A 23,405-nucleotide genomic window follows, 5' to 3' on the forward strand; every position below is an offset into this window, starting at 1 on the left:
TAGGATCAGTTTGTTAATGAAAAACCTAGAAACCTAGCAGGAAGCAAAAAACCTAGATCTACCTAGTTTTTTTTTTTTTGCTTCGGAGCGCCACAGTGTGCCTGCTGGAGTGCTGGGGGCGGCACTGGGGCTAAATGCCCAAGGATTTCCTAAAAAACCACCATGTTAACCAGGGTAACCAGGCTACCAGCATTATACAGCAATAACAGCATCATCATACTTCATACTGATACAGAAGATAATGGTTTAAACTTTAAATCTTGAGTAAGCAGAGTAACAGAGGTCAGAGAGAGTATTCAGAGTAAATAATGAGAAAATTAGAAATACGGTCAAATACCTAAACTGATTCTAAAAAAATCACTGGTTTGCAAGTTGCCACTATGCCTAGCAGCCTAGAAGGCTAGATTATTCCACACACACACAGTCTACCTAGCAACCTAGTACCTACTATTCTTAACTTTCAACAATTCAATATTGATGATCATTGATCCACCTTGCCAGCAAATGGCCACTAGAATTGCCCCATGTGCCAGCAATCTCTGAGTTTTGAGAATTTGAGATGCACTGTGCAATACAGTCATACACATAGCAATAACATACTGGATTTTAATTTCAGTAAATATGTGATATTAGTTTTTTAGAATATTTAGCACTCATATTAGCAAAAGCAGCTGAGGTGCTAGCGTACCCCATCGCGACTCTGTTCAGGCGCTCTCTCGATGAGGGGAAAATCCCTGAAGACTGGCGTACAGCTCGTGTGACACCCATCTTCAAGAAGGGGAGCAGACTCCAACCCAACAATTACAGGCCAGTCAGCCTGACGTGTGTACTGTGCAAAGTAATGGAAAAACTTGTGCGTGAGCACGTGGTGCTCCATCTTCAGGCCAACTCTCTTATTAGCAAAAAGCAACATGGATTTGTGGACGGGCGTTCCTGCACAACGCAGCTTCTTGACGTATTAGACAGGTGGACTAAAGTGCTCGACCTTGGTGGTTCAGTGGACGCAATTTACTTGGACTTCCAAAAGGCCTTCGACAGTGTGCCGTATCAACGTCTGCTCAGTAAGGTAAAGGCCTACGGAATTGGTGGCAAGGTGCATGGGTGGATCAGCAATTTTTTGACAAATCGTACTCAGCGTGTGGTAGTGAACGGCTCACATTCAGACCAGGCATCTGTCATCAGTGGTATTCCTCAAGGATCGGTCTTAGGACCAGTGCTCTTCATGTTGTACATTAACGATTTGCCTGGATGCATTCAGAGTGACATGCGTTTGTTCGCGGACGATGCAAAAGTATTCACAAGAAGTGATAGTGAATCCGCCACTGTGGTGCTCCAAGAAGACATCAATAGACTGCTGATGTGGTCTGAGCGGTGGCTGCTACGTTTCAAGTATATTGACTACGCGAGTCGAACTGACAATAATAAAATGTAAGACATGTCCGGGTTACTTCTGACCCTTCCGGTTGTCCGCCTTGTCGGATACGGAACGTACGGTAATCGTAAACTGCGGCTGTTATACATACGAAATGTAAACAGACGGTGTTCAGTGTTGCCATATGACTTTGGAGAAAATTTCTTCTAAAATAAAGACGGCCGGGATTGCGCGAACACGTGCGCGAAGATAATAATTTTCATTACATTGCGCCAACTGTGCACAGCAATAGCTTAATAAAAGTGAAAATGCGCAGGAACATAGTGACAAAGCAGAGAATTTTTTAGACTCTCCCTTAAGTTCATTTTTGAGTCCTATAAGTAGACCAGTAAAGTATCATGGATACCAGCATTATCATACTTAAGAAATTGGTTTAAATCTTAAGTTTTTGAGGAAATTAAAAATGAACTGATTCCAAAAAAGCTCTGGTTTGCCACTATGCGCGGGAAAATTCACCAAAAACATACATCATCCTGACTCCTGAGTGTGGCCCCAGTGTCAACTCATTCAAGTCTCGCCTGGACGCTCACTGGTCTAACCTAGCCACTAAGTACGACCCGGACTGCTATCACTAAACGGAGCCCACCACGCACGTTGCTTAATACGACGTATCAGTGTATCACCATGATTGGTGAACAGGCCTCTAATAACTAAATAAGGCCTTCAACACCTCAACCCATCAAAGTCAAAGTCAAAGTCAAAGTTAGGTATCTGTCATTTTGGAACTGATCAAATTATTTTAGGTACTTGATCAATTTGAATATATGAGCCACCATATTTAGAATTCTACCCTGCTTCCAGGCTTCAGCCTTTCAGTCTTCAGATGAATTTCAGCACTTCAGAGTTTAGGGGCAACTGGCAAGGGCTTCAGGCATCAGGCTAAATAAAATCTGCCACTATATCTAGCACTCTAGCAGCAGTGCAGCACCAGCATGCAATGTTTTGATTGATACTTTGTACTGTAGAATGTAGATTGTAGTTGCAACTTGCAAGTGTCACTTGCTGACTTGCACTTGCAACGGTAGTTAGTACCAATGCATGATATATTCCAAAACATATTTAGTAGACGGTATTTTATCTAGATACTATTGTAAATTAATATGTCCTAAATGCTCTCCATAACCCATACTAAAATTCGTTTGACAATGTCAGCTTCACCGTCACTGTCAGCTTCATGTCACGGTCAGCTGCTGCAAGCCTGCAGCAATGCAACACCAGCCGCAAACAATAACTGAAACATGGCACGTCATGGCAAACGCCGCGATTTTATTCCGCGATCGTTGGAAGTTAGCCTCGAGTAAAAATTTTACGTCTGCCAACCGTAAAATAAAAAACATTTCATTCAGAAATAAATGGTTAACCTGAATGCGAGTGTGAAGATCATTCAAAATCGAATAAGTTAATTATATGCAGAGCATAATTATATACTTTACATATTTAGTTGATCAGCTAACTAGGTATATCGCATAATCTCTGGCTGTAAATAACACTTCTTCCGCACTTCTAGTAAACGAATTTCTGTGAAGAATTTTAATCACCGATTTTCCACGCATTAGATTGCGAAATAAAAAGAGGTCAAGTAAAAATTTACTTCTAATAATAAGCTTAGGATTGTATGAATTTATATATATTCACATTTCCCTGAAATGTTTATGTAATTCTTCATGCCAAATGTTGAATTAATGAATTAATAGATAAAAACTGGGCGTGGATCTGAAACGGGTCTAATTAGTGTAAAACAGTCAAAGATCCAAATGACGTGTCGCTTGTCACAATTTGCAGAAGTTACCCTTTTCGTAACAGACGATGGTGTAATCAAAACGTCATAATTGCGACATTTTACAAATTCAAAAACTAAAGACCCTTTTACGTACTCTGCACGACTACGTGCAATTAAAATAAAGGGGACGTCTTAATATATTGAACATGAGTCCCAAATATATTAATCACGAGCCCGTGCGATTAAAGAAAATGAAAGTGTTATGTCGTCCAAATGGTGTTTAAATTCTTACCCACAAGATTTTTTATCGAGATTGATCATCATTCCGTACGCTCTAAAAAAATGAATGGCCTAAGTTGCCCAAATAGCGATCCTCTTTCTAATTATTACCCACAGGTCAGACACAGAAAGGACGTAACACTGATTCGCCCGCCTTCGTGCCGGGCTAAACTGGGTCAAGAGGACGTGTGCATCATTATTTAGACAAGGTCGCACTCATATCTTCGGCTTATAGTTATATGATATGACTGCACATGACTACATAGTCATATGAATAAGATATATGGCCACATATAAGCCAGTGAGCTCGACGACTTCTGAGTTTCGGAATAGTTTCATCGCAATGAATTACAAGACGAGCCGAGAAATGTCAGCAAAAAGAGGGATATAGTTCAAGAAAGTTCCCAGAATAGAGTGAAAAACCAACCCGACTCATTAATTGTCCCTGAATTTAAAACTTGCATCCCGTATATTAAAATACGTTATGCGAGATATAGATACAAAATAAAAGACTTTTGTATAGTATCTTCGGCATTGAAGAATAGGCCTGGATAGGAATTGTCTCACATATTCGAGACAAGACGAGATATTTCATCACAATTAGTGACAAAATAAGATATGCTGAAGGCGCCTATTAAAGATTACATGTTAACCCTGGAGATTTATTGGGCAGTTGGTCATACGTGGCGACTTTTACCTGCTAATAAAATTGTGCTATTTCGTTAATGGTTAGACTGATAAAATTGCTGTTAAGCCTTTATCTCATAACGTATATCATCTTATTCACTTGGGATGGTCGCGTTTAACGTCGACAGTACAAATTCAGTGCGCGATTCGGATGTAATGGCAGCAGCGTGGGCGAGTGGCATCTTATATACATATCCCTTGGGCCCCGATGTATTAGCCATTACTGACGGCCACAATCAGGCGCCACTAGATTATTTATCGACCAGTAAGCTTCTACCATTGTTTGCAGTTCAAAGAACCTAGATAGGAGAAATGATTTCGAGCCCAGCATCCCTGGGACCGTTCAGTTCAGAACCGGCGAGCGGCCGGGTGGTTCACTCTAGCAAGATTGGAACGTTGAGTTGCGGGCTCGAAGCCTAAACAAGCTGTGAGAATTCGGGTATGCATACAATATATCAGACTTGGCCTATTAAAAGCTGACACCACCACTACTAATAACTACTATACAATAAAATCAACGGCTTCCAGTATATTTTAGAGTGTGACCGCCGGTTACACCGAAGAGACCGAAAACGGCCGACTGGTTAGGTAACTGGTTGAGTCTGTCATTATTCTTTTGCATTCCGTAACACGACAACCGCAATTATAATAATGACTCCTACAGCAATTAAAATAATCGAATCGTACCGCACAACGAATCGAAGGTATGACATTAACAGGCAAGTAAATTCTTATTTATCAGATGTGCATCAACAGGTGAAAGGGACTTTGCTTTCCTCAAAATGCATCAATGTAACCTCATAAAATAATATTTTACTTCGGTTGCGAACTCAACTATCCTGAACATAATCGTATTCTTCTCTGCGCGTACCCACTCGCTGGTTATCGGCTCCTGAATTTCTAAAGTATCTAAATTTCAACGAAAAAGAACTGTGTTGATATACATGAAATGAAAAAAAAGTTCATGATAGCTACGGTTATTGATAGAACTTAAACTTTGCAAAGAATCTATTTAGAATACTTCAAGGGCAAGATTTTTTTCAAAGCACATAACAAGAAGAAATCAGCCAGGGCCCAACAAATCATGGTAAAGATCAAAATGTTGAAATGGGCTCTTCGCAATCATCTCAATGATTTGATCGCACCAAACTTCTCTCAGTTGACAATCGTTCGAAGACTCCATGCAATGATCACGAGATGGATGAAAATGATCGTACACAAATATAACTTGATGTTCACAATTGTCGAACAATTGCTTGATCAAAAGTCACAAAGCAACCAAAAAAACTCATAAGAAGAAAATGAATTACATGTTGCTATAGCAACCGCGGTCGCTTGTTTCCATGGCAACGTCCGCTTGGATGGGCCGCAGTTGACAGCGCGACGTAGTTATAAGCCACGTAAGAGAATACGAACAATAGATAGGACCCCAAGGGGTATTGAAGATTCCGAAGGGGTATCTATCTAGCGATTATTGAAAAAGAATGTAAAAACGCGTTTATGACGATTTCTGTTATGATTTGTATGGAGAAGTGATGGCAGCTTCAGTTCGCCTACCCTCATTTGATGAGCAAGATTTTATCGGGCCCGAGGGCCGAGAGTTACTGGCCTCCTTGGCTGAAGTGGAGGCTGAAGTGAAGGTACAAAAGCTACCCTCACTCCTCCCACGCGTAGTGCCCAGGGGAACACAACCCCAGGGGAAAGATACGTTCAAAAAACTGAAGCAGAGGCCAGGGCCTGGTGCTTTACAGGGTTCCGTGAGAACAAAAGAAAAAAGATCTACAAAAACTGCCAAAGAATCGCCAAATCTTGAAACTAAATCTAATGATGGAATGTTCCAAATGTCAGCAGCTGAAGGGAAGAATGTTTCTTTCACACCTGGGGCTGGGATGCAGGCAGACGAGACTGACACAGGAAAATTTCCTTTCCCAGCAAATGAAATGGAACTTGACTCGGGCTGTTACGATGGGGTGTTGAGTATAACAGAGTTAGGACAGTTTCATCCATACTTCACTCCACTGGATGAGGATTTGGACACAAAACTTCGCAAGTGGAGCAAACGCCAACGGTCTCAGGTATGTCTTGGAATTAAAAGTATTATGTAAAAGCTCTTCTAGTCATTAATGCCGCTTTGTTTACATTTATTTTAAGTATTTTGCGTTGATTTTGAAGATTAGATTTAGTACAAAATTTTAATTTTTTCCTCTTTAACATAACAAGAGATTTGAGCAACAACAATTTTAATGAATGTTTAAACTATTGTGATTTTTTCAAAATATAAAACGCACAACGTAAGACGGCCGAGGTATTTGCAGAAGGCTCTTAAACATTTTCCTTGAAATCCTTTCCTTAGATGAGCCTATTTCAAACTCAGTAGGTCTCAAATAAATGGACTGTTTTGCGTAGAGTGCAGTTGAATGTGACACAAATCACTCGCCAATAACACTGATTGCTCCTCTAGAGACACTCACTGCTCTAGGTGTAACAATCTCTTCAAATGGAAAGAAGGAAACTCTTGTCTCACGTTTTGAGGTCGCGTCTTGGCAGGTCTCGGGCATCAAGGACGATCTCGTTACTAGAAAATAAGGACAACCGAAAATTACAGAGCACCACAGTGACCTGTCCCAGTTATTTAATTTGTTCTTCTTGTGCAATCAATTAATTCGGAGCCGAAAGAGTGAACAAATGTCGGACGTCAGCCGTCACGACTTCGCTCCGGCCAAAAATCCCCATCTAGTCATTCATTAATCACCCAATCAAGACTAAAAACTTTGTTGTTAAAAACTATAAAAATAATTGAAACATAATCTAAAAAATCTCTATCACTTTCAGGACATAAAAAATTTCGCCTTGCCGCCCATCACGCCTCATCAACTCGTCCGGGAAAGAAAAAGCGGACAGCGACGTGCCCAGTCAGCCGGATCCGCACTCGATGCGATTCCGGACAGACCGAAGCAGAGGGCGAAGACATCTGTTCCGCTGCAGCAAACTGCCCGCCAATACGTGTGGGAGACGCTCGCTACAGCCAAGGAGCGGGTAACTTGAACGTTAATTGACGCAATTAACCAATATTTTAGAGAGGCAATAATTAATAATGGCAATCGACATTAATTGACGCAATTAGCTAATATTTCCAAGAGGCAATTATTAGTAAAGGCAATCAACATTAATAGACGCAATTAACTGATATGTTAGGGAGGCAATTATTAATAAAGGCAATTAACATTAATTGATACAATTAACTTATACTTTAGAGAGGCAATTAATAAAGTCTATTAACAATAATTGACGCAATTTTCCAATATTTTAGAGAGGCAATTATTAATAATAGCGAAAAATAATTGGCACAATCAACTAATATTTTAGGGAGGTTAATATTAATAAAGGCTAACAATAATTGACGCAATTAACTAATGTTCGGAGTGGTAATTATTAGCATAGGCAATCAACAATAATTGGGTAAATTTACTAAGATTTTAAAGAAGCAATTATCAAATATTGCTAGTAACAGTGATCGAGACAATTTACGAATATATTACTTTGCGGTGATTTTACTTCATCACGATATCTCGGAATTTTTACAATTAAATATTCAGTTAATTTACTATTGAAACAAACTAGAATTTGCAATTGATCTACTAAAAGGATGCGAATTAATTCTTCATGAAAAATATAATTAAGAATAAATATTTCCGGGGAATATTTAACCGGGTATCACGTCTGGGAGACAATGGCAGCTGCCGGGGAAGGGGAAGGCATGAAGGACCAACCGTAATCCATTATAGAATTTATCTATTGAAGTAATGTTAATTGAACTGTTGTATCACATTATACTTAATCATGGGATAATTTGTGCATAACAATACCCGAGCTCTCAGGTTGTTCAACTCGAACATTCAAACATGCTTAGCGTGTTTAAAAACATAAAGAAAGTCCGTTATTGGAAATAAAATATAATAGTTGAGGAATTGCTTTTCTTCAACTAAAAATTCATGCTTTTGCCTTCGAATTATAACATTTTCGATCCTTAAATTACAGCCATCTAGTAGAAAATTTTCCGAATCCACACTCTCCCAGTGGTTCGATGGAGCAATGTTGTTTGGTACCAGCTTTATTATAAACTTCTGTTCAATGATAATGAAATCGCCACATGAGTGTCCCGCAATAAATTCCTTATAAAATTGCACGATTGCGATAAACACTTGATAAAAAATAGCTGTAAATGCCTTAAGGTGGCTTTTACCTCAATAAAATATCGTTGCCGATTCTTTCCGCCCTCCAGCATCTGAACGCAGTCATTGAAGCGAAGCACCTGCGATCAAAAGCTGCCTTAGAAGCCGAGGAAGCTGAGCTCTGCAAACTCGAGGAACAAATCCAGCTGCACGAGGAGGCCTTCGATGACTTCTTGTCGAGCAACTATAAAAAAGTCGCATCGACTCTGCAGAAGTGAGCCGCTGTTTTTCATCTCTGATGAGGCCATTAATTTAATATTTCCTGCCTTCAGAGAGGTTCACATTACTATCCGCACCTTGAACTGAAGGTTTAAATGCAGAAGTGAGTCGGTGTTTTTCATCTCTGATGAGGCCACTATTTTAATATTTCCTACCTTCAGTGGGGGTTCATAATACTATCCTTACCTTGAAAAGAAGGTTTATGTAAATGCAGAAGTGAGTCGGTGTTTTTCATCTCTGATGAGGCCACTATTTTAATATTTCCAACCTTCAGTGGGGGTTCATAATACTATCCTTACCTTGAAAAGAAGGTTTATGTAAATGCAGAAGTGAGCCGGTGTTTTTCATCTCTGATGAGGACATTATTTTAATATTTTCTGCGGTTTATATTACTATCCTTACCTCGAAAAGACGGATTAAAGAGACAATCAGATTCATTTGGCTTTTTTTAAGGACTGACTTCAACAGAGTTTAGATTCCTTGCCTTCATTTGAGAATAATTCTTGCAGTAGCGGGCAGGTTTATTTGTTGCTTTTATAAAAAAGCTTTCAGGAACTGACAGTTTGTTTGGCTACTCATGCGAAAGAAGAATCTCATGATTATAACACATTCTTCATCAGCAACCTGTCTTCAGCTCCTCCTAGATGTGTTTTTTTTCTATTATTTAATGTTAACTGCATAATACTAACATTCTTAATGGGGATGCATTCTGTGATTTTTCTTTCTTTGAGCGGTACTCTTTAGTCTAGGAAATAAACAGAAATTTACTTATTATTTTATATTAAAAAAGCTTTCATAAAGTAGGAGTATGTATAAATATCCGTCTGAATACTCAACTGCGTTCTGATCAAAGGATACGATTTTAAATAAATTTAAGAAATTGTGAACTGTAACTTGATCTACGTCAGAGTTTAATGCTTGGAAACCCGTATTATTTCAAGTGCAAGCGACCTCAGTTTCAACCTCAGTTCACTAGGAGCGTGTTAATTGCCGGCAACTAGTTTGTTGAAAACGAGAAATGAATTCCAAATGCTGTGGTTTTAGCTTTGATCAAAATTGAGTATTGAATGTTTCAATACTAAACCGTAGATTTTTCGAAGTAAAAATATGATGACTGAAATTCAATGCGATATGAAAAACGGTGCTATCTTTTCACATTGGATTCATATACCGTGGATGGCCAATATTTTTTTGTGCAATCAATTTTGCTGAATAATCTTGAACTATACCAAGGAAAATGCTACATTTAAACATTTTTAACATTTAACATAACAATTACATTTTTAAGTGGCGAAACGATTCAATTGTTCCAAGTACGAATCAAGCTGCTAAGTTATGAATATTGAAAAATTGCGATTAAATAAAAATTAAATCCATCCCAATTAATAACTAAATTTCAATTTAAATTCATCCCAATTTCATTACTAAGATTCAATTTTTTCCACTTTTATTACTGAGAAAATTTCATTACTAAGAGATTAAATTTTTTCATGTATGAATCTTGCTGCTGTTATTAATTTTAAGCAAATTTCAAAAAATCAAAAATTAAATTAATCCCAATTAATTGTATTCATCACTAAGGACGGCAGAAATCAAGGCCCAGAAGAAGGAACAGGACGCTCGTCTAGAGTACTTCTCAGGTCTGCTGCAGGAGTCACAGACAGAGCTGCAGGAGGAGACAGAGAGACTGCAGGAGGTGTCTGCATACCACGCGTTCCTGCTGTCTGTCACTCCCTCGCAGACATATGCAGACCTGCAGAGAGCGCTCAACAGACGGGTAATATTTGTGTTTCAAAGACTTCATTGATAAACATGAACACATGACCGATTCAAAATGCATAGGTCTGCGAAAATCGCAGACTTATACAGACCTGCAGAGAGCGCTCAACAGACGAGTAATATTTTTGTCCCAAAGACTTCATTGATAATTATGAACACATGATCGATTCAAAATGCATAAGTCTGCGAAAATCGCAGACTTATACAGACCTGCAGAGGGCGCTTAACAGACGGGTAATATTTTGCCCCAAAGACATCATTGCAAAATGTGAAAACAAGAACGATTCAAAATGCAGGTCGAAAAATTGCAGACATATGCAGACTTGCAGAGAGCGCTCAACAGACGGGTAATATTTTTGCCCCAAAGACTTCTTTGATAAACATGAACGCAAGATCGATTCAAAATTCAGGTCGTAAAATTGATTCGAATCCGATTTGCGTAAAAGAATATTCATGTCCCAGACTAACCACGTCTTTTTGTATGAAAAATTCAAGTTTGTGTCTTACCATGAGGTCCGAAAAGAACGAAATTTGAATTATTTTGTCTTGTTTTGTACACAAGGCTGCTACCTACTACACCCGAGTTCAAATGAGGAGAAATGAAGCCGAGCAGCCGTTCTCAATGGCTTCATTAGACGCGCGTTTTATGTTCCTATACAACCATTAATTTTCTGGCCAAAAACAGAGGATTTAGAGCTCAGTTTACGAACGCGGTAGAATTGGTCTGATTTGAAGCTCGAGAATCATAAATGCGTGATAATATTGAGGATCAAATTTAAACTAATATTATAATACTAATTTATACGTAAATTATATATGTTATGAGAATAATGCAAAATAAATTTTTAAATGAAGAGGCAGGGAAAGGTTTCGATGAAATATTTCTCTCTACATCCTTTGAAATACACCCTTCATTAGAATCTCTTTTTATAATGATAGTGAGAAACATTTGCATAAATTTATTTACAAATTTAGCAATTTTTTCATTGATTTTCCGACGTTTGTAGTAATCGAAGTTTATGCTCATTGGTTTATCACAGGCTGCCCGTAAAAAAGCTTTGGCTGAATGCAGCAGAAGTCGCTTGGTCCATGATGAGCCGCAGCACGGTGAGTGAGCCGTGACATGAGGGTGAGTGAGCCGTTACATGACGGTGAGTGAGCCGTGACATGAGGGTGAGTGAGCCGTTACATGACGGTGAGTGAGCCGTGACATGAGGGTGAGTGAGCCGTTACATGACGGTGAGTGAGCCGTGACATGAGGGTGAGTGAGCCGTTACATGACGGTGAGTGAGCCGTGACATGAGGGTGAGTGAGCCGTTACATGACGGTGAGTGAGCCGTGACATGAGGGTGAGTGAGCCGTTACATGACGGTGAGTGAGCCGTGACATGAGGGTGAGTGAGCCGTTACATGACGGTGAGTGAGCCGTGACATGAGGGTGAGTGAGCCGTTACATGAGGGTGAGTGAGCCGTGACATGAGGGTGAGTGAGCCGTTACATGAGGGTGAGTGAGCCGTGACATGAGGGTGAGTGAGCCGTGACATGAAGCCTCATGGCGCGGTGAGTGAGCCGTGACATGAAGCCTCATGGCGCGGTGAGTGAGCCGTGACATAAAGCATCATGGTGCGGTGAGGGAGCCGTGAGCCAGTATTAATGTCGCATCATAAAGTTTTAGATATTTTTGAGGCGCTGTAAGCGAGGAGTTCTGTTTGGCGTCTGAAGCTTAGCGCTCGGCCAGCTTCGTTCATATCGATTTTTGTGTGCATATCTCATGAGCAATGTTTTAATGTTTTTATTTCGATATCGGAGTTTGACAATTGGAATTGCTATTGACAGATCTGCTAATGACAGGACTGAAATGTGTAAACTGATCGGAACAGAAACATATTGAATATTTACTTTCGCGTTTCGAGAGATTCGAGGTTAACTGAAATCATAAATAAGCCAAAGTAAAAAAGTATGTTATAATGAAATCTGAAGTTTTAAAATAAATTCCTTTACAACTCCCAACCACACTATTTTATATCGTAAGCCGAAATTCGAAATTGGATATATCCATGAAGTTTGTCCAGTTTATCTGTGCTGTAAGCTGAACTTTTCCGTATCCCTTAGCACCTATACTTTGGTTTAGCCACGCATTAACTTACCTGTAGTGAGCCCTGTGGGAGCAGCGACTCATCCCTGCTTATGTTACTGCCTTGGGGGTCTTCTATTTTGCTTGAAACGGAAAAAATTGCTTTAGGCTTACAAGAAACTTTGCAATATAATTTAGTGATCGCCTTAGAGTCAGATCGGTACATGTGTTCAAGGACTGAGCAATATTTTATCAGTCATTTCAGCCTGTAAGGCTCGCCGGCCACATCCAGCCTTCGAACGTTTCGTGTGAGGCCCAGTTATTTTAACTGGGCAAGAAAATGATCGACGTCCTTACAGAGAGTTGGTACCCTGCCGTGCAGTTAATTTGGAAACAATAAACCGATATTTACACAATAAGCCACAATTACTGATTTGTGGTTTGTGATATGGTAATAACTGCGTTATGGTAATGCGGTATGATAATAACTTCTCGGTCTGCGGTTTGTGGAAGGGCGCTCTGGGAAGTTAAACAGATCACTGGGCAGTAAAAAAAATAGAATAAAAATTTGTAATAACAGCTGCAACTGATATAGATCTGTGGCTTGGCAAGAACGGGTGATAAAAGTCGTCAATGAGTCACTTTGAGCACCTGGCTCGTAGGTTACTGTGCACAGGCCAGCAATATCTATAATAACATTATAAATGCGACCCCAGATCGAAAAAAGTTTGGAATCCTGCTTTGGTGCAGCGTTGGGATCAGTGGTAAGCTCAGTGGTGGGCTCAGTGGTGGGCTCAGTGGTGGGCTCAGTGGTGGCTCAGTGGTGGCTCAGTGGTGGGCTCAGCGGTGGCTTAAGTGGTCCTTGACTCAGGACGAGAATGGTGTAATATGAGTTTACATTATAAATAAACTACAACTTACATTGAAAAATACGCAGATGTTTGAAATTCCACTAATCATTTTTGCTGAGCCCACACTATTCAAAAAATATAACTCATTAGTCACTGCAATGAGTGACAGAAAGCTCATTTTCTCAAAATCGACGAAAACTTGAAGTCACAGACAGACAGACAGACGGACAGATGGACGGACATGGCGAGGAAAAGAGCGCCTTTTTTCCTTATAGGAGAAAATGCGCTAAAAATGAATACAGACAGTAGTTTTCTGCTAGTAAAATGGCTGTTCATCCACTTTGTTGTTATGTACTCAGGCATAAACATGGTCAAGAATATTAATTCAATTTCTATCAGATATACATATTTCACGGTTAACAAAAATTGTAATAAGCCAACTTGCCCTCCAGTTACATTCCTCAATCACCTTGAAGAAGAAGTGAGAACTCTTCGTCTGTTGGACTTCAGCGATGCTGACATTTACGAAAATTATTCCAAGCACTCAACAGAAACTATCAATGATCACAAAATTGCAGCTCCTCCTCAAAGCACAAAGAACAAAACTGAACCCGTGAATAGAGATTCACGCAGGAAAGAACAAGAAGCAAATAAAAATGTCGTGCCGGATACAAGTCTAAAAATTTCAGAAATTAAAACCTCTCTGAATGATGGGGAGTTTGGACGTAAGGCCGTTGCCGGTGTTGCCTCTAGCGCCCCCACACAAACTTCCAGACATGATACTTCCATTGTTCTTGATCCTGCTTTGCCTTTAACTGCAAGTTCCATGCAGCATCGACAAGCCGCGGCAACGGTGGCAAGTTCTGAAGAGAAAGAGGGTGTTGGTGCTGCAGCTTCTGTTAGGAAGAAACCTGCTGGTCTCTCCGATGTCAATATTGAGGATAATAATAAAGAAAAGGGAATTCCAATAATGCACCCGGAATCTACCATTGAGAAGGAAGTCGAGTTCTCAGCATTCAATTTAGCTGAAGATGACCCGCCATACCTCGATGAACATGCATACGGTGAGTCCAATGTTATATTTATGTCCTTTTCCGAGTTTGTAAGGAAATTGTGAAACTTATAGAGTTCAGTAGTATAGGTTCTGAATGACCTGCATTTTTGATATGATATGATGTATGAGTCACTAGCTCTTGTGATATGATAATTCTTGTCAACTTAAATCTTTCACTCAGAACTCAAAATTGATTATAAATTTTAATTCAATTTTCAGATGAATTCCTTAAAGACCCTAGCTACCTCATACGTCTGGCTGAGCTGTACGAGAGTCAGTGTCATTCTCTGCTGACGCTTCTTGGCAGGTACGAGAGCTTCGGCATTACAGATCATGCCGATAAGTTACACTGTTGGAAGATGGCAATAAGTTACACTGTTGGAGATGGCAATAAGTTACACTGTTGGAGATGGCAATAAGTTACACTGTTGAAAGATTGCAATAAGTAATACTGTTGGAAGATGGCAATAAGTTACACTGTTGGAAGATGGCAATAAGTTACACTGTAGGAAGGTGGCAATAAGTTACACTGTTAGAAAAAAACAGTGGAAAAACGGTCTCACCGGCGTTCTAATAACCAGCCGCCCCGTGAAAATAAACCATTTTGCAGTTCTTTTTTACAACACTTCTCTTTAACTTCACTTCTTGTTTGTCTGTCTGTCTGTCTGTCTGTCTGTCTGTCTGTCTGCTACAAATCTTGTAATCGAAAAATTTTTTAATATATAATTTTTTTCAAAATTATTTATTCTATTAATTGATTCATGCATTGCCTCTGACTTCACACAAGTGTGCAAAATTTCAGATCAATCAGACAGGTAAAAGTGAGTCAAATATCAGTTATAAGATTTGTAGCTGACAAAATTATTTTTTCAATTTTTTTGATATTAAAAAAAAAAAATTTAATTTTTAAAATCTTTTATTTTGACATTTGATTCATGCATTGTCTCCAACTTTACACAAGTGTGCAAAATTTCAGATCGATAGGATAAGTAGAAGTGTATTAAATTTCGATTACAAGATTTGTAGCAGACAGACAGACAGACAGACACACAGACAGACAGACAAACAAGAAGTGAAGTTAAAGAGAAGTGTTGTAATAAAAATAAATAAAAACCAACAATGATTTTCCGTTGAACCTAAAAATAAAACGGATGTAGTATTACGCCATTATATTAGGAAATCACAAATTCCATGCATATTTGTTGAAGCCATTAACTTCAAATAAAAAGCTACGAGCTATTTCTAGCCTTGGTGTTCGTGTTTGCGTTTAACTTTTATTGCCTAACGTTCCATCACTCACCGAGGACTCCATAAATCTATCTTTATCGAGGCAAGGCTGGAGGATCACATTGAAGTCACGGAACGCGAATTGGACGCTTTGGCGCAGCGATCCAGAAATCGAGCTGAAGAATTTGAACGCCGGAGCAAACTGAGCGCCGACGCCGGGGCTGTGGAGAAACTGCGCCTTGTCCAGCAGCTTAAAAACTCATGGCCAGATCTTAGTGAACATGAACGACTGCAGCAGCAACTTAATAAAGTGCTAAGCCAGGTGGGAACTTAAATTAAGTACATAAGCTACAATGTCAAGGGAAAACGAATAACTCCCGTGAAAATCAAGAAGAATTTTTACTTCTACTCTTAGTAACTCTTAAAAAATAAGTTTTTAGTTTCCTTAACAATACAGTGGTTAATTATAATCACTTTTGCTCGCGTAATCATTAGGGATATGATTTGCGTGCAGGAATCACGTTTGTTCCTTGTGCGCAGTGAAGAAAATTATTTGAAATTAATTTTCAATTAATTTTAAATTAATAAATTCAAAAATGAAAATAAATTTAAATAAATTATTTAATTGAACAATGCTTATCAGAAGCTCCTTTCATTCCCTTAGGTATTTTTATGGAGCTAATTCTTCCTTATCAGACTCAGCCTGCGACCTTTAGCCGCTGGAATTACGAGATCACGCCCAGGACATAGGGAAGGCTGTATAAAACTTGTCTAACTTTCTCACGGGGAACGGAGCTCTAAAGTAGCGTCGGAATTCTTATGGGGCTTTAAGACGAACTTGTGAGCACATTAAGAATTAAACCTTACTCTTCCTGCAGAATAAAGCTTTATTTTTTGTTCAGTTTTCAAATGCTTTTTGCCATGAAGGATGGCATGTATAACTTCCGACTCACTTAAGTCAGCTGGGAGCTGAAATACTCAACTGCCCTGAGGATATTTGAGATGTTCTGTATCCTTAAGAAGTAAATTTAGGATCTCATGTTGTCTTTAAAAGGCTCCACGGAAATGATGATTGATTATCTTCATAATGGAAATACCATGTGTTGAAATGTTTACTTTTACTCCAAGATTTTCGTCTAAAACAAATGGTATGCGAGATTGGTGGAGTAAGCGACTTTAACTTTAAAAGTAAGCGACTATAACTTTAAAAGTAAGCGATTATAACTTTAAAAACGCTCGTAGAAAATGTTTCTCTAATCACAAAATTTTTTCGTTCTCTAAAGTTTTGACTTTTATATTTGATGAGAAAGAATCATTGGAATTAGGAATTTAAAGATTTATTTTTACACTTGCTGATCGGAAAAATCGAGTGATTATTAATTGATCGAGTGATTATTAATCGATCGAGTGATTATTAATTGATCGAGTGATTATTAATCGATCGAGTGATTATTAACCGATCGAGTGATTATTAATTGATCGAGTGATTATTAATCGATCGAGTGATTATTAATCGATCGAGTGATTATTAATTGATCGAATGATTATTCATTGATCGAGTGATTATTAATCGATCGAGTGATTATTAATCGATCGAATGATTATTAATCGATCGAGTGATTATTAACCGATCGAGTGATTATTAATTGATCGAATGATTATTCATTGATCGAGTGATTATTGATCGATCGAGTGATTATTATTCGATCGAGTGATTATTAACCGATCGCGTGATTATTATTAAAGAGTAGTGCTGTCATCAGCATGAATTCAGATGAAAGCTGTTAGTGATTGGACTCGACAGAGCGTGCACAATACCGACATTAATGAGGTACAATTTTTCTACATAAATCTAAAAAGACTCATACGAAAATATGCTTACCTGCAATTGTTCTCCGAATGCCTCACCAAGGCAGTGTCATAAATCATGTACATCAGTTGCAATGACACTAAATTAATAATTAATTAATTTAATTTCTATATTACTAATTAATTAATTTAGTATTAACGAATTAAAAATTAATCAATTATTAATTTCAAATAATTAATTAAAAATTAATAAATTTTTAATTATTATCAATTACTGAAAAAATGAAAAAATTTTTAATTTTAATTAATTAATTAAATTTACTCATTATTCATCAATATTTTTCAAGATTAACATATCAATATTTCTTATCAATCTTATCATTACAGGTGATGGCCGTGGTGAGCGAGGTGCTGGCAGGGCCGGACGGTGCGAGCAGTTTACTGCAGACGCAGCAATTCTTGTCTGCCTCGGACACCGACTCTGGAGGTGATACACTCAGGGATATAAGTGGGTACTTCTTACTCTTTTGTGCGTCATACCGACCTAATCTGAGCGTATCAATGAACGCTAAGTCTTCTTTGTTCAGGTGTGTGGGTGGATGTGGGAATTTTGGACACGGTGATCCATTCATTTTCTTAGACTATGATCTTTCATCATATACGTATATTTACTTATATAGTACCTATATTTTTATTCGAATTAGCCTGATGCTATATTTGAAGATTGCATGAAATAACCGTATAAATTTCTTAACGTCTTTAAATGCTTTGAATTCAATAAGTAAAATAACACTATATATATAAATATATATCTCTATATCTTGTCACATGTTTGTGTTGGTGTTGAATACCTTTGTGAAACATGGAGCCCATACTTGTCTGTGTTAGTGTTGCATGTCATTGTAAAACATGGAGCCCATACTCGTTTGTGTTCATGTTGACTGCAATTGTAAAACATGGAGCCCATACTCGTTTGTGTTGGTGTTGAATGCATTGTATAAAGCTCGTTCTTCTTGATCGTTTTCTTCTCTTCTCGTTCTACATTGAAGTATGAAGCTCGTTTTTCTTATATGTTGGTGTTGACTTTAATTGTAGAGTATGCAGCCCTTATTAGCGCATTTTCTCATTTATGTAAAAAATGCACTATTGTGCTCGCCATGTCCGTCTGTCTGTCTGTCTGTCTGTTTGTCTGTCTGTCTATCTGTCTGTCCGTCTGTCTGTCCGTCCGTCTGTCCGTGACCTCAAGTTTTCGTCGATGAGAAAATGCGAGTTATATTTTATTTAAGATGCTAATAATTTTATTTATGATGCTAAATATATTTTATTTATGATACCGCGTCTCAGCTGCAGGTGGCATGGCTGTGCTGGGGCTGCTAGAGGCTCGCTTCACGGCTCTCTGTATCCAACTTGACGCCATCGAGCCCAGGCTACGGGACAAAATCTTTCTCGTGAGACCATAAATTTTTTACATTTTACAATGTAAAATCTTGAATTTTTTACATTTTACAATGTAAAATCTTGATTTTTTTACATTTTACAATGTAAAATCTTGAATTTTTACATTTTACAACGTAAAATCTTGAATTTTTCAACATTTTACAGTTTAAAATCTTGAATTTTTTGCATTTTACAATGTAAAATCTTGAATTTTTTTACATTTTACCGTTCAAAATCTTGAATTTTACATTTTACAATGTAAAATCTTGAACTTTTTACATTTTACAATGTAAAATCTTGAATTTTTTACATTTAACAATGTAAAATCTTGAATTTTTTTACATTTTACAATTTGAAATCTTGAACTTTTTACATTTTACAATGTAAAATATTGAATTTTTTTACATTTTACAGTTTAAAATCTTGAATTTGTTGCACATTTTCTCATTTATGGGAAGAATGCACCATTGTGCTCGCCATGTTTGTCTGTCCGTCTGTCTGTCTGTGACTTCACGTTTTCGTCGACGAGGAAATCGTCGACTAACTCACTGCAGTGAGTACTGAGTTATATTTTGTATACTTCAATGTTTAATGGTATGCTGGCCAAATCAGATAAATATTATACAGAGTAATCAGAAAATCATAATGATAAAGTGCATATCTTTTTAATGTCAAATAAGCAATAATGTAAATTTCATTGTAAAGCCATGTATAATAACTGGGTATATCTTTCATTGTCTTTCAGCATAATGATCATTGAGTTGTTTTTGTGCACAATGGTTCGCCACCTCTTCCATTAATAGGTATCATTCCAATAAAACTAATTCCTCGTTAGTTGTATGCGCAGTATTAAAGCAGATTTCTTATTAAAATGCAACTTGATTATCACTTATATTTAGTTTTTGCGCTTTAAACAATAATCAGGATCGGGTTAGAATAAAAGACAATAATAAGACTCACCTTTCATTCATATATTTATATTAAATACAATAATCATTCACTTCTATCATCATTATTTGACACGATGACCAGACGACTGTTTCCCTATTGCGTCGGAAATTCCCAGCAGGCTGAGAATAGCGAATATGAGAATATTTATTAGCGTACATGTGAGGGTACATGTGAGGGTACATGTGAGGGTACATGTGAGGGTACATGTGAGGGTACATGTGAGGGTATAATATAATAAGTTGCCAGACCAGCAACATCGGCAAAAGTCTCCTGCAGCACCGCGGTGCCGTTGCTCGGAGTCTCATGTCTTTCACCGAGGGCTCCTCTAGAGACGTCGGCAAATTTCCTATGATAAGATTGTCACTTGGAAGTTCTGTTCTGTTGCGACGTATACCATGATACCCTTGCCACGCATCACGAACTGATACTTCAGAATATCCTATAATATTAAATGTTAGTGGCAGTTTAGTTCCATGAATGTAATTACAATTAGTGAAAGAATCATGTTGATTGAATTTAATAGTGGGCTTATGAGACCTGGTGTTTGTTGCATGTGGCAACTGATACGAACTTTGTCAATTTATCCCGTATTCGATGAAAAGATCAGATTATATTGTGCTCCAAACATTTTTTTCGCATTCCTGAAGTGAACGCCCTCATGTTCCATTAGTGGTTATGACCGCTGTGATAGAGCGTTCACTGTGTTGAATGGTTGTGCTTAATACAATTTAACCGGAGCTTTTCTATACGACAAACTGGGCTGAAAATAAGTTACGTTGTTCGTTTTCCGGCGCATTGAGCGTTTGTGTTGAGAATTCAAATGGAATCAGGAGCACCACGAAGTTGAATTTATGCAGTTTTTGTCCCCAAATGAATTGTGCCCGTTATTATCAATTATATTATTCAGAAGTTATCAAAACTTCTGTTTGTATAATTATTGTTATGCTTTTGTTCATATTGTTTAAAGCATTTATTTGAATAAACTAAGTGATGGAAGTTATTTATGTTGCGCTACTTTATGAGAGTAATGCAAAACCTCAGCGTGATGCGGGATTTTGATTTAATCAACATTTTACAAATTGAATTTTAGCTCAAACTTCTCACCCATGTTCGCAACCTGCTTGGTCGACATATTTTCAGAACATGCAGCTTTACGATCATAAATCATCATACAAGCAATCATCCTTAATCATCTGATGATAAGAAAATATAGAAAAATGTTGTTGAAGCACAACAGCATCGTCCCACACTAACTGATGGATTAGCTCGGCTTGAGTTTGGCATCCAGGCTGACATGTGAGCTAATCCATCTCTCATCCAGCTGAATATTCAGCGAGCAATTTTTTATTAATGAGTATATTTAAATTAAAAAAAACACGATTAGTCATAAGATTATTAATGATATCATAACAACGTCTAAAAACAGCGTTCTCCTAAAACGTTTTTGTTGATGAATTGAAAAGTCATCAGTACACAGGAAAAAAAAATGCTCGGCTTCTTACAGGATTTTTTCGCTATTTTCAGGCCGAGAAAAGTTTCGGTTACGTTAAACTTTACACGAAAAATAAATGATAAAATTCAAATTTAATTAAAATTAATGCTTCAGCTCCATTTGCATATTCCTTTATTTGAACGTAAAGATAAAACTTTGTACCATTATTGTATAGCATTAAGATTAGGATTGATAGGCTAATGCGGTGTTTGATTATCTTTTTCTAAATAGCAGGCTAAAGTTTAGTCAAAATGTAATCTTGCTTTGAATCTATACATTAACAAAAAGGAATTTTCTCTCTCTCTACGATGTTTAACAAATTAATCATTACATTTAACAAATTAATTGCTATATATAACAAAAAATTATTGCATTAATTTCAATAAACAATTGATCTATACATTATCCAGGATTGTGAGAACGAGCGCAAGCTGCTGACGAAGGAAGCGCGGCGAGCGCAAGAAAATCTGAAGCGCGCGGAGCGCAAGAGACAACATCTCGAGCGGGCGCTAGCGCCCCCCAGGCGGTGATGAGTCAGACGTCTTGACACACGCGCCCCCAGGCGGTGATGAGTCAGACGTCTTGACACACGCGCCCCCAGGCGGTGATGAGTCAGACGTCTTGACACACGCGTCTCACGAGGTTAATCGTCTTTAGTTTAATTTATTTGATTTAACTCGTTTCCTTTTTTATGTAAATCTACTTATTCCTGTTTGTGTGAGCGTTATCCGTGAAATTCAATAATGTCAACTAATAATGAGTATCACAAGTATTATGACGTTGAATTATGAGTATTGTGACGTCATCTGGCGCAAAACGAGACTAAATAAAAATTTTCTATTTTTAATTTTCAACAAAAGCGTATCATTTTTACATTACTCTATTTCAAAGATAATTTTTTGATGAATCGAGTTCATTTGTATTTCAATTCATATTTTTGCCCAAATTTCCATTCATAATATGTCAGCGTATATATCATGGTTTATATCATGATACATGTCAGCGTACATGTCATAATACATATCAGCGTATATTTCATGGTTCATATCATGATACATATCAGCGTATATATCATGATAAATGTCAGCGTATATAACTACTGAGGAACCTGCTCGGTGTGAGGCTCAGTTGACCGGTCTACTGAGGAACCTGCTCGGTGTGAGGCTCAGTTGACCGGCCTACTGAGGAACAAATAAGTCATTGTATATGAATATATTTATAAATATATAGTCAGTGTTAGTTTCAGTTCATCAGAGAAAATCTTTTGACCAAAAAGTTATTGTTTATATAATATTATAATTAATTACAAAGATATGGGCAGTGTTAGTCTCAGTTCATCACTCAATATGTAAGTAGAATGTCACGCTGATTCTGGATCTTTCTCTTGCTAATATTCTGCGCTTAGATGGAATTATTACATGATGCAAGATGGCTGAAATAATATTAAGAAAACTTTTAATAAAAAAAATACACATAATTATAATTTAGCTAAGATATGAAGAATACGTTATGATTTGTTTAAAATGTTTTGTCATCTTCATATTTTATATTAGCAATTAGCTTGATCCTATAAAAACAATTAGCTTTTTCGTGCGTTAGGCCGACACTCATCTAAACCTAAACATATAGAATTACATTTCATATTTCGGTCCTGTAGTTTATTTAATGGACAAAAGAAAGCTGCTCCTGTAACTTGAAGAAACTGTTCTGCAAAATTTACTGTTGCATGCATCGAATTAATGATATTCAATTTATTATTAGTAAAATGAATCCCCTTAACATATACTAAGCGGCTGAAATCTTCTCTGTTGTTCCAATTGAAGTCAAGCTTCAATCAAGATCAATAAGCTAGACGCATCACGTAGATATCAATTTGTAGAGTTAAATTAATGCAAGGTCGTCTAAAAATCCTTCGTGTTTGCATTTTAGGAGTTTAAACAAAGAGCGCTCGCTTCAATATATGGAAAACCAACTTCTGAAGCTCAGCCTCTCACAGAATATTGCTATTCTGATATAACGCATTTAGGATGAATAACTTTATGACTTAGAGCCGGGATCATAGCCTGAACTGATTTATTGAATTCATCAGGAATAACTTTCTAATGAAAGACCGAACTGATTTATATTTTCTTCAGCAGGAAAAACTTTTCTACCTAAATATGG

At 37.6% G+C, this 23,405-nt stretch overlaps 1 protein-coding gene across 1 annotated transcript; it reads left to right on the forward strand.

Annotated features, from left to right (window-relative positions):
* Window positions 1-5,653: 5,653 nt before the first annotated feature.
* Window positions 5,654-22,087, forward strand: LOC125178317. Its single transcript, XM_047881797.1, has 11 exons — window positions 5,654-6,193; window positions 6,951-7,154; window positions 8,401-8,564; window positions 10,151-10,346; window positions 11,389-11,455; window positions 13,725-14,336; window positions 14,546-14,633; window positions 15,662-15,875; window positions 17,750-17,849; window positions 18,707-18,810; window positions 21,653-22,087. The coding sequence occupies exons 1-11, from the start codon at window positions 5,654-5,656 to the stop codon at window positions 21,770-21,772; spliced, it is 2,409 nt and encodes an 802-aa protein (XP_047737753.1). The 3' UTR covers window positions 21,773-22,087.
* Window positions 22,088-23,405: the final 1,318 nt, after the last annotated feature.

This window comes from Hyalella azteca, unplaced genomic scaffold (genome assembly GCF_000764305.2).
Source record: "Hyalella azteca isolate HAZT.00-mixed unplaced genomic scaffold, Hazt_2.0.2 contig8850, whole genome shotgun sequence".
Lineage (NCBI taxonomy): Eukaryota > Metazoa > Arthropoda > Malacostraca > Amphipoda > Hyalellidae > Hyalella > Hyalella azteca.